This window comes from Leptodactylus fuscus, chromosome 1 (genome assembly GCF_031893055.1).
Source record: "Leptodactylus fuscus isolate aLepFus1 chromosome 1, aLepFus1.hap2, whole genome shotgun sequence".
Classification (NCBI taxonomy): Eukaryota; Metazoa; Chordata; class Amphibia; order Anura; family Leptodactylidae; genus Leptodactylus; species Leptodactylus fuscus.
Genome location: NC_134265.1, coordinates 342,965,559 through 342,978,799, shown reverse-complemented (window position 1 = coordinate 342,978,799; position 13,241 = coordinate 342,965,559). Strand labels below are relative to the sequence as shown.

General features: G+C 41.7%; 1 protein-coding gene across 5 annotated transcripts in view; it reads left to right on the top strand.

The window, feature by feature from the left end:
* Positions 1 to 13,241, top strand: part of FRYL (FRY like transcription coactivator) — a 268,920-nt gene that overhangs the window by 58,542 nt on the left and 197,137 nt on the right. For 3 of the 5 annotated variants that reach the window (XM_075261449.1, XM_075261444.1, XM_075261441.1), the window contains exon 1: positions 9,921 to 10,404. The exons of 1 other annotated variant lie outside the window; for it this stretch is intronic. In XM_075261449.1, coding sequence (XP_075117550.1) covers positions 10,203 to 10,404 — 202 coding nt within the window. In that variant the 5' untranslated portion in view covers positions 9,921 to 10,202. Of the gene's footprint in view, positions 1 to 9,920; positions 10,405 to 13,241 lie in introns of those variants that run through there. One more of the 5 variants, XM_075261445.1, reaches the window with a different exon arrangement.

Sequence of the window (13,241 nt, the reverse complement as noted above, 5' to 3'; positions counted from 1 at the left end):
ACGCGGTTCATAGACCTCCATGTAGAGTCTGTTACAGATCAGTCACTGAGCCCTGTTCTGTATGTGATGTTTTGGGATCCTGAAGTCTTTAGGCATGAGGATATCACCTAGATCTCTGCGCGTCTACCTCCTATGTGTGGCTGTGTACATAAACCTGTATGGCGATCCCGAATATCATCTCTATGTCCGCCTTTCACACCATGCTGCTTGTAATCTCAGGCATACTGTGCTGATTTGATTCTTGATATACCTTTATATTGCCTTACGCTCTGTTATTCCAAACCGTAGTGGTGTGCAGGTCTGTGAAAAACTGAGTAAACCGCAGAAGACCGGCACCCATGTGTAGTCTGCTGTTCACGGATCCCATCCATACTATATACGAAAACAGAATGAAGTCCAACCATCAATCCAATCCAGAATAAAATGTAACTTTTAATTAAAGGAGGTTTAAAAACAAGGGACATACCCATAACAATGCATAGCGTCCGGATGACGCGTTTCGGAGAAACTGGTTTCCTTAATCAGGAAATTAATGGCATATACGCACTGAGCCGTAGAAACTAATACCATATATACTCGAGTATGTACGTTAGTAATAGAATCTGCCGCTATAGAAGTAAGCAAAATAAATACAATTTTACAATTCACTCCTACAGACCCCTCTTATATTTTTTTTAAAAACGATGAGTGTGTGTATGGGGCCATAGACGTTAATCCCTATGCTAAACATTGTAGTAAATCCGTAATTGTAGATGGCCCATGGATGGTCTTGTGCGTGGGGTGTGACACTATCCAGATCTGCCCGTGTGGGTCAGCGGTCACACAATCCACTCTAATAGCAGACACTGTCCAGATACACGCCATTGATTATAATGGGATCCATGGGGTGTCCGACAGCAAGTACTGTTCGGATCAGCCGATCTGAACAGCACGCTCCATAGAAATGAATGGATGCACCTGGTACTTCCGCTTTGACGTCGGCTGGCTGCTTAACCCCCTGCGTGCCGGCTACGTCCATTCATTTCTATGCAAGCATGCTGTTCGGATCGGCTGATCCCAACAGTACTCGCTCATCTCTAGTGTCCGTTCTTTTAAGCCGAAACTGCTGGACGAAAAAGTTGGATTTGCATCGCTTTTCGGCTGACAATTTTGTAATGGAGTCTCCAGCGCAGATGTCAACTCAGCCTGAGATTGTTCCCTGCATAACATTAAAGCGACCCTCCGCTACAAGCTGAAAATTTGACTATACATTTCTTAAGAATAGTGAGTTTACCGGGTGCCCTCCTTAGGATCTGCCTCCTCTCATGTGGATAGGTATAGGGATACTCACAGCTATATATATAGAAGGTTTTTTTTCCCGACTTCCAGTAATTTACCATAGATGGCGTCTAAACGCATTACTTTAATAAAGTCAGAAATACACGGAACAGAGCACTTCATGATGGGATGTAATGGGCTCCATCCATGTGTTCCTTATTTGTATATATTGGGTTTATTAGAAGGAGATGGTGAATAAGCAATCTGTGACACGTGCAAGGTTTTTTGTTTTTTTTTTTCTTTGGTTTTATCAAATCTCCAACCAAACAACACGGTGGCTCAGTGGTTAGCACTGCAGCCTTGCAGTGCTGGAGTCCTGAGTTCGAATCCCACCAGGAACAACATCTGCAAGGAGTTTGTATTTTCCCCCCGTGTTTGCGTGGATTTCCTCCCATTCTACAAAGACATACTGATAGGGAAAAACATACATTGTGATCCCTATATAGGGCTCATAATCTACATAAAAAAACAACCAAAATCTCCAACCAAACTAGAGCTGGGTATCACAGACAAAACTTTTTTTTATTAAAAAAAAAAAAAAAAATTGCTTAAGTTCACTAGGAAAGTTGGCAATGCCGTTGCGTATTCTACATATAGGGAATGTCCATCAATGTTGAATATGTTGTGGATTTTTCCTCCATGTTTGTGTGCTACAGTGCCGGCAAAGTGGATGAAATTTACGTAGATGACATCTGCACACTGTAGAAGAAATATCTGGTGTGTACGTTAAAAAATTAAAGGGATTCTACCATTAAACCCTTTTTTTTGTGGATAAGACGTTGGAATAGCCTTTAGAAAGGCTATTCGTCTCTTACCTTTAGACGTGGTCTCCGCTGCGCCGTTCCTTAGAAATTCTGTTTTTTACCGCTATGCAAATGAGTTCTCTCGCAGCGATGGAGGCGTCCCCACCGCTGCCAGAGAATTGTCTCTAGCGCCCCCTCCTTCTTCATCCGCCTCGTCATCTTCAATGTCTTCTTCCAGCACAGGCTCGTAACTTCTAGCAGAGCAGACTGCACAGGCCACGGGAAAATGGCCGCTAACAATACTGTGCAAGCAGCCATTTTCCCGTGACCTGTGCGCCTGCGCAGTCTGCTCTGCCCGAGGCCTAGAAGTTATGAGCCTGCGCCGGAAGAAGACATTGAAGATGACGCTGCGGATGAAGAAGGAGGTGGCACGGTAGACACTTCTCTGGCAGCGGTGGGGACGCCCTCATCGCTGCGAGAGAACTCATTTCCATACTGGTAAAAAACGGTATTTCTAAGTAACGGCGCAGCGGAGACCTCGTCTAAAGGTAAGAGACGAATAGCCTTTCTAAAGGCTATTCCAATGTCTTATCCACAAAAAAAAGGTTTTAATGGTAGAATCCCATTAAAAAAATTGCCCCATTCATTTGAACTGAGCCTGTGCGTAGTGTAATGTTATTGAATATCTTACTGACGGCTTTATATTCTAATTATATGCTCCCCTCAGGAGCCCCATATTCTTCTCAGCTCATCTGAGATTCCTTTTAAGACCAGGAAGTCAAACCCACAATGCAGGTCTATTGATCCATTGAGCCTTGATTTGACTCCCATAGCCGTGCAGACGGTTTGACCTCATGTTCATACACGAATCACCCAAGGGAATTTACTATTTCCTGTGCTCTAGAACACTAGACATAGTTGCTGTGCATCTTCAGTGCCATGACACGGCCTCTCCTCTTTACTACTTTTTCCAAACCTGGTTGGAGTGGGGCAGGGATTAGGGCCGCGCCCTGTGACACTTCTGATACCAACGTGAGTTAAGCGAGAAATCCTCACCGGTCCTTGACTGTTGTAGAGTTAATTTCTGGCACATGGGACCTCCCGAGGCGCCTTAGAATTATTAAGAGACCAGAGCCTCTTCATTCTGGCTCATCTAGCGTGGATGGGGATATGGAATAAGATGGGTGTACAAAATAGCAATCCGAGCAGCAGAGAGAAGTTCAATGCTCTGGAAGAAAGCACATAACTTACCGTAATAATGGTGTCTGTAAGTTATTAGACAACATTATACTACACACAGGCTTACTTTCAAACCTATAAAGGGGGGTAATGACAAAAACACCTTTTATTGAAGTTGTTCATTTACAGGGATTTTCCCATCTTAGCAATTATGGCTATATGCCAACAGGTATTGTCTGAAAAGTTTCCGAAAGTGAATAGAGAAAGGCTCTCCGTTCCCTCGCATGCCTGTCTGGCTATTTCTATACTATCTGTACAAGTGCAGAGAGAGATGTGCATATGCGCGGCCCCTCTACATTCACTTTTGGTAACAGACAGGGCCCTATTCTTGGGATAGATCCTACCTCTGGGACCTGCGTCTATCAGGTATTAATGGAATATCTATCTATCTATCTATCTATCTATCTATCTATCTATCTATCTCCTATCTATCTATCTATCTATCTATCTATCTATCTATCTATCTATCTATCTATCTATCTCTCTCTCTCTCTCTCTCTCTCTCTCTCTCTCTCTCTCATATCTATCTATCTCTCTCATATCTATCTATCTATCTCCTATCTATCTAACTCTCTCTCTCCTATCTATCTACCGTATTTTTCGGACTATAAGACGCACCCAGGTTTTAGAGGAGGAAAATAGGGAAAAAAAATTTTGAAGCAAAAAATGGTAAAATATTTAATATATGGGAGTTGTAGTTTTGCAACAGCTGCAAGGCCACATTGACAGGTGACCCTGCAGCTGTACAGGGACGCATAGAGTGTTTTTTTTTGCGGGGCCAGCTGTACTTTTTAGTTATACCATTTTGGGGAATGTCTATTGCTTAGATCACCTTGTATTGAAAAAAACCCGGTGGTATATGAGATATATATATATATATATATATATATATATATATATATATATATATATATATATATATATAATTTTTTTTTTCTAGGGACAGGAGGTGATGTAGAACTTTTATTTATATTTTTTAAGCTTTTTTTTTTTTTTTTACTATCTTATTCCCCCCCGGGGGCTTGAACCTGCGGTCACTTGATTGCATTCTGTATATTAGTATTACAGCTGGTCATAGACCCAGCCGCAATACTAATATAGCAGTGACAGGCCTGGGGGCCTCATTAGGCTCCCGGCTGTCACCCGAACAGGTCGGCTCCTGCGATATCGCCGCGCAGGAGCCGGCCTGCAACTTTACAGGTATGGGGCCGGTGGGGACCAGCCCCGGGGGAGAAGGGGCCGCCGATACTGACCCGGCATCCGCTGTACTAGAGAGGCGGATGCCGGCGAGGGATAGACGCCAGCACAGGTGCCGGGCCTGAGACATCGCTGCGCTCCTCTGCCCTGCATGAAGCCAGCGGCGGGGGACGGAGGAGCGGAATAGCATCACTCCTCCCGCTGCTGGCTTCATGCAGGGCAGAGGAGTGTAGCGATGTCTCAGGCCCCGGCACCTGCATCTATCCCTTGCCGGCATCCCTCTCTCTAGTACAGCGGATGCCGGGCGCCACATTCGGACTATAAGACGCACCCTTCTTTTCCCCCAAAATTTCTTATACGTCTTATAGTCCGAAAAATACGGATCTATTTTATAATCTGGAAACCCTGACATGGGAGTACTCCTTTTAAGTCAGCACTATGTTAGTTTATGTTGCAAATTTTTGCAATGGATTTCGACCTTTGCAATGCATAGTGTGAATTCTGCAGTAAATCCTCAGCAACATCACTGATGGAATTATAATACATGTGAATTTTTGTAACAAATTTATCAAAATCTGTTGTGGAAAATATCTCCTGGTTAATAGTCTATGGCAGGGGTAGGGAACCTTCGGCTCTCCAGCTGCTGTGAAACTACAACTCCCAACATGCTCCATTCACTTCCAAGGGAGTTCCAAGAACAGCAGAGCCAGTATGCATGCTGGGAGTTGTAGTTTTGCAACAGCTGGAGTGCCGTACGTTCCCTACCCCTGTTCTATAGAAAGACACATCTGCGCCGGAGTCTCTGTTGCAAAGTCTGCCTGAAATCTGTGGATGGAATATTCCTGCACAGCGGACTTTTTCATCCAGAAAACCAGATAGACCATGGCTGGTGTGACCCTTGGCATAAGCGGCAGTGTCTGAGCATTGCTTTACTGTAAGGGAGCGGCTGAATATAAATGATTGAGGTTATAGGTCAGCATCGGCCACCTATATAGGGCTGTATAGTTTATATGACTTCTCAGACCGGGTCCTCTTACACTAAGCTGTAGTAAAGTGGCTTACCACACTTTCACTTTCTTCTTGAAGTCATTCTTGCCGCGCCACTCCTTTTAGGACAAAGGCTTTTTACAGAATAAACATGTTTTCACTCATGTTACGAGATTTTTGTGCTTAAGAAATTTCATTAGTGGGCAGGACGATGACAGATGACCGCGACATAATGTGGTTTTTTTCAGTCTTTGTGAATTCACTTTGCCGTTTATATCCTTATCAGCGGGTTGTTTGCTTTTTGCTTTTATTTGGATATGTAAATAGATGGTTGGTTTTCTTCTTATTGTATACTAGATTTCTCGCGGTTCACCTGTGTCAGAATAAATTACATATGTGCAAAATACACCCTAAGGCGAGTTGCCGACAGATCCGCCACTTGTGGCATAAAATGCTGATAAAAATCTATTTGATGGGCCGTCCTACCCCATACGATCTCATCAGAATCCAGCTATCTCTCCTGACTCCTCCATACACATGCTCGCTGGATTCGGCGGAGCATGCGTATATTGTCAACGGGGAGGAGAAAGCTGCTGCTCCTCTAAAGGTAAACCGTATGCAGTCCCCCTTGTGGTGACCATGGGCAGCCTCATTTACATGGTGACTAGCTTTTAGAGACAACGTTTAATTAAAATTGTGCCTGCTCTATTCCTGAAAATCTCTCTTTCGTTCTTGCTCCTAGATGTTGCCCTTTTAGCTAATTTGAAGTTCACTGCCTGTTACTAGGTACAGTCCTTCCCCATAAATGTAAGATTGTTTCACAGTGAGTGTGGGGAGGGAGAGTTCTTTTCTCTCTTCCTGTGGTGAATACAGATGAGAGGGACTGATTCTTCTCACAGTCTTCACACGTCTGCAAAATGACTTCTCTGTGCAAAGGACTGAACATTCTGTATATCGCACAGCTTAAAATGTAAGAAAAGTGTTCTAATGTGCTTGTATCTGCATGGGGTATTTTTCACAAACGGCAAGCGGCTTTCCTTACTGTGCGCATAGATTGCCCTTTCCAGTGTCATGCCTGCCAGTATTTGCAGTTCGGTATCCCTGGATCTCCTATATTATTGTCCTCAGTTATTTGCTTGCTATTGTACAGTTACTCCTGACAGAATTATATAGAAACTATATGTCATGGATAGGAGAGGGGACAGACTGCCCAGTGAGGGCCTGCACTTATGTCAACGTTTCATGAAAACTCAGGTACCCTTTCATTCTTGCCTATGCAGAACTCTATACTATTACCCATGTTCTATACAAGTTAGTGATGTGCACCCTCTCTGCGCCTCTTACTATAAAGCGAATTGTGTATGATTTTTACAAAATAAGCCATTTAACACTTTCACCCCCTAGTTGAGACTGACACGTATGACAGGTCCCCTATATCCGTATCTCTGGATTGCTGTGATCCCTCCCGGCAGACTTCTGGATGTAATAAATAGAGCTCTAGAGTCATGAAATAATAAAGAATTAGCTTTGTAATCTGAACCTCTCTTGGTATGGTGAATCAGTTCTGGTTTTCTTAATGCAGCCAACATAGCAAACAATGGAGGTTTTTATTCTGCTTGCTTGGGTATGTCTGAGGCCATATATATATATATATATATATATATATATATATATATATATATATATATATATATATATATATATATATATCTATATATATATCCTATTAATATTATAAATGTGAAAGTTTGTGAGTTTGGATGTTCGGATGTTTGTTCCTCAATCATGCAAAACCCGCTCGACCGATTTGGCTGAAATTTTCCACAAACATAGTTATTACACTCGATTGCGCAATAGGATACTTTTCGTCACAATAGCGCACATACGTTTGTGCCAGGACCCCCACAAAACCCAAACTCACACCACCATCTCTGCAATCTCACACACTTTGGACCATAGCAAGCCACAAAATTCATATTACCCCCTACAGCCTCGCCCCTAACCCCACACAATCACATATACATATACTTTACCACTTTGCCCCTCCCCTTAACGATACTCCAGGAGGCTCTCTTTAACGCTCCGGAGCAGCCATGTTTGCCGACCCCCACCGCTTTGACAATCCGCGACACCGCCCACCCATGTCAATACCCCTAGGAAGTCTAATAAATGCAAAAAATTTTTTTTTTAAAAAAAGTAAAAAACATATAAAAACAAATAAAAAAGGATTAAAAATTCAAATCACCCCCCTTTCCCTAGAACACATATAAAAGTAGTTAAAAACTGTGAAACACATACATGTTAGGTATCCCCGCGTCCGAAATCGCCCGCTCTACAAAGCTATACAAATATTTTTCCTGTTCGGTAAACGCCGTAGCGGGAAAAATGGTCAAAAGTGCCAAACCGCCATTTTTTCACTGTTTTGATTCTGATAAAAATTTGAATAAAAACTGATCAAAGCAATAACATTTCCCGAAAATGGTAGAACTACAAAGTACACCCGACCCCGCAAAAAAAGACGCCCTATACATCCCCGTACACACACGTATAAAAAAGTTACGGCTGTCGGAATATGACGACTTTTCAAAAAAAAATGTTTTAACACAGTTTTGGATTTTTTTAAGGGGTCAAAATGTAACTAAAACCATATAAATTTGGTGTCCCCAGAATCGTAATGAAATACAGAATACAGGGGACATGTCATTTTGGTTGCACAGTGAACGCCGTAAAACCAAAGCCCGTAAGAAAGTCACAGAAATGCATTTTTTTGTCAAATCCACCCCATTCAGAATTTTTTCCCTGCTTCCCAGTACATTATATAGAATAAATAATGGTGCCATCATGAAGAAAAATTTGTCCCAAGAAAAATTAAGGCCTCATATGGCTCTGGGAGCGGAGAAATAAAAAAGTTATGGGGTTTAGAAGGAGGGGAGTCAAAAACGAAAATCAAAAAATGCCATCGGCGGGAAAGGGTTAACTTCAAATACTTCTGTCCCAAAGTCACTATGTAAAGTTTCTCACAACACCGTATAGCAGCTCAAATACAAAGTAACTTCAACACAAAAGTCTCACGTATTCTCTGAATTACAGCAAAAACAAGATACAAAGTTACATTTCATATCCCATACCTTATACACAGTACGAAAACCTTACCCGCCCCTGTATATACCCACTGCTACAATCACCGCAGACGAAGTCGCGGGTACCAGCTAGTATATATATATATATATATATATATATATATATATATATATATACTGTATGTCTCTAGGGGATTTTTTATTTTTACATTATACCCCCCCCCCCAAAAAAAAAAAAAAAAAAAAAAAATCCATGGTTTTTATACGTCACAAATTCAATCTTGAACGTTTACATGTTAAAGTCTCTGGAGAGGAGACATTGGACTTGTATGTATACGTATGTACATGGCAACAATATACTTGGTCATTTACATTGATGATCTGATATTACAGCGGTGAGTTCACACGGAGTTTTTTTGCCTCCCAACTCTCCCATTCACTTCAATTATTTTTTTTTCGGCCTTGCAAACCCCAAGGCAAGTGTGTGTGTTTGTTGTTGTTGTTGTTATTATTATTATTATCATCTATTTTTTAATTATTATTATTTATTTTTTAATTATTATTATCATTATTATTATTATATTTTTTATATTGTAGTTGGTTCTTTACCATCGTTTTTTTTTTTTTTTAATTTTTTTTTTAACTTTTATAATAAAAGTTTGTCGGTCTCCATTGTAGCCAATGATGAGGTTATCTGTGTCTTATTTATACAATCGATTTTAAAACCATGAAAGTCTAGGGGTGTATTCCCATTTTCTAACCGGACCATAAAACAGTCCATCAAAAACGCTGACCTATCTTAATAAAATCCCACCACTGGGTCCATCTCGAATGGCAAACGCTCTGCTTTGGATGGCCATTAATAACAGACTGATCCCTCCGTTTGTCACATGAGACGGTAGTGTGAGTACGGCCTTCACCTCAGAGGACGCCCGTTTTCTTACATCACGATATAAGACATTTTTCTTTTTCTTTGTGGAGCTGCTGTCTAATGAGTGATCCCTATCCCATACCTACATGCTTATATGTTAGTAGCCAGAATCCATATTCTATGGTACCAGTCATTTATTCTTCGGCCTAGATGTGCTTTATCTCAGTACATTAATGGAGCACGGTCGTAATTGCCATTATTTCTGCTCCTCGTCCTTTAAGGACTTAGAGGGAGCTCTATAACCATTTAGTCTTTGCAGTGTGTAGGGTGATAAGACTTATCTTCTGCTGCAGACTATTACTCCTCCCTGCAGCCTGCGCTCATGGGTTATCTAGCACTAGTTAACAAGCGGTTCATTTGGCACTTTACCCTATCCGAGCCTCTAATGTGATCACATTGTGCTATAGAGGGACTATATGGGCGCTTGTGAAGTCACTGTGTTTTATGAAGCACGTTGCAGCTACTTTATGATCATGTTATCTCCTGGGCTTATCAGTTTGTACAGTAAATACTGTTGAGGATCTGCTTTATAACAGCTGGCTGTTGACCTGTTCACGTCTGGCACCACCCAGATTTAGCATGACATCACTATGCAAAGCAAGCCGGGCTAGTCCACCTTAATGTTATTTCAAGGAAGCCGTGCATACACCTAACCGTGTCTTGGCTGCTGGAGACCTGCACATTTAGCTGTCAGGGATGTGATGGGACATGGATTTCTTAAAAAGGGTAGTGCCCTCCTCCATATCGGGCGAGGTGGTCTTGGATGTAGGAAGCACCTTGCGGGAAAGTGCTCCCAGGCTTCTGAAGATGAGACGGGTCAGCCTGCTTTCCTTAGGACAGACCATTGACGAAGACCATGAGACTACTTTCAAGTTGCATAGCCCAACCAGGTCAAAGAGGAGGCCTCAAGGTATGTTCTAACTCTTTGTAGGTGCTTTTGTCGAGTTTGTATTTGATTCGTTTTTGTATTAGTTTTGGGTTTGTTTCGTAGTTTTTGTACACTTTGTAGCCCTTCGTAAGTTGCGTGCAGAAGACCGAGCAGACCAGCTCCGAGATCCTTGCACGCTAAGTAAGTGAGGAAAAATACACCTTTTGTAAGCTCATCAATCAGTCCTACTTACACAAGGCTCTGGGAGGGAAGTGTTTGCTTTAGGTGGATTTTAAGATTGAGAATTAAAAGGACATTTAACACCCATCTTATCTTTTCCTTAAATTGCAGATAATAGCGCGCTTATCACCCTTATCCTCTTGTGTCTAATATTACACGTAGGAAAAAAAGTAAGGCTTGTGCCAATTTATAGGTGAACGAAATCCAGAAGTTAAAAAAAATCAACCCACGTAGTTATGACTCTGTATGGTCATGGTGAAAAGCAAATCGAGGAAGCCATGTGCTCTTCCTTTACGCCATTAGCCATATGGGGCTACTTTGTTGTTGCAGGGGAAGGTCGATGAGGAGGTGGATAGGTTCACTAAGTACCAGGGAGTTGGGACTGAAAGACAAGGTCTCTTGGTAATAAGAGAACAATGGTGTATGGGCTCAGAATATGAGATTCTTACACCAAGCACACCTTAAAGCTGGCCAAAGATGGTGGGTAACTTCCTGACTGGTGGAGGTCCAACAGCGGGGACCACCACTGATCATGAGAACTGGGAAGTTGGGCCCTTTGTATAGAGTGACAATCAGTTTAGTTCAATGGTCTCATCCAAGATGGGTCTATGCTTTCACATGGAAAATCTTATTTCTGTGATGGGTGAAGTCCATCATCAATCATACATTTATTACATATCATGAGGTTGTATGGGTTCCCCTTTAAATAGCTGTTAGGCCTATTTGGGATTCTAAACCACCCATGGGTCCTTATGACGGCTTCAGAAAGCAGGCCAGGTCTTAGATCCTTTCATGTTAAACGCATGACGTTAAAAATACATACATTTTAACGTATTGGGGGCCTTTTAGCCCCCATGCAAATAATATAGAAAAACACACTTAAATTACTTTCACAAGTTTATTTCAAAATTGTAAATTAAAATCTGAATAGTGGGCAAAATTTTTATTATAATGGAGCAAAAAGTTAAGCATGCAGGCCTAAAAGGCCCCAGGTATGCATTCTAGGGTTAAGCAAGTAAGGAAAACCTACCTTTTGTAAGCCCACCAGTTGTCCTTAAAAACCCAGTTCTTTTTGGTTTCTCCACATTTCCCATTGAATGTAGAGAGTAGAGTGGTGGGCGCCCAATAAACATCATGGTCGGGGGCAGCTTAGGTCTTAGAAAAGGTAAGGTGCAATGAGCCCGCACAATTTGGCTGATAATGGACAAAAAGCGGTTGTCAAAAACTGATATTTTCAGCAGATCACCAGCCTAAAATATCGAGGACGGCCTATAATTTTTTTGGACAAATGTTTGCAGTATTTTCGTGGGCAGCTGTCCAAATCAGCCATTTCGGCAACGACAACAACAAAAAAATTTGTGTATGGCCAGTTAAGCCTGTAATATGGCTCTGCATGACGGGTACATCTTCCGTGTCAAAAATGGAACAGGATTGTCGGAACAAAGCGCAGCTGGTACCAACTAGATGCAGTCCTGTTCTCTGTTGTGAATACGTTACATGGCTTGGTACAAAGCCCTATTATGGCAGTCTGAATGCAGCCTAAAATGGCTTTTCACTCCGCACTATTGAAGTGGTTGAGGTGGAATATGTAGCTTGGTGCACCAATGTTGAAACTGATCATTTGCCCCTTAGCGATCCATTGGTATTCAGGCTTTATTTTCTAAAACGCACTGGAATGGGCCACCTCTTTAGAGACCTCACGGGCCTAGTACGCTATATTGCATATGAACAACTTGGGTCTTGTTATTTGCTGTAAAACCAGTGGGATAAATTATACATGGTCTTCCCGCCGTGAAATTCACTGTAGGGTCCTGCTGACTTCCATCTGGTTTTACAAATTAAAGTTACATAGGAAGTGATCAATGAAAAGACGAATATAGTGAGAGGCTTTAATGTATTCCAAAAACTAAAAGGGGAGAAAACTACTAGAATAAATGTTCCCAGTACCAATACGATATCGAGTATAGTACCGTATATACTCGAGTATAAGCCGAATTTTTGAGCACAGTTTTTGTGCTGAAAAAGCCCCCAACGGCTTATACTCGAGTGAAGCAAAATAAAAAAAATATTTTTTTTGGAGGGGTCTATGACCAGCTGCAATAATAATGTATAGAATCTCCTATAAAATAGTGAAAAAAAAACCCTTTAAAAAAAAATATAATAAAAAAATAAAGTAAATAAAAGTTGTAAATCCCTCCTTTCCCTAGAATACATATAAAAGTAGAAAATGACTGTGAGATACAAACACATTAGGTATCCCTGTGTCTACTGAATATAGGGGATCTGCAGTGCTCCTGTTCTGTCGGGAAGGGGTTAATAGGAGCACTGCAGATCCCCTATATACAGCCAGGCTGAATTCCAAGTGGGGGAAAAAACCCAGTCCTCAAGCTCAGGGAAGGGGCAGACAGACAACCAAACACCCCCTCCCCTTCCCCAGCAACTACTGCACCCAAAAACTCCGACCATTTTAATTTTTGAAATTTTCCAGTAGCTGCTGCATTTCCCCCCTCGGCTTATACTCGAGTCAATACGTTTTCCCAGTTTTTTGTGGTAAAATTAGGGACCTCGGGTAGGCTTATACTCGAGTATATACGGTAATACTAACTGGTGAAAATACGGGATATTGATGGTAGATCGGT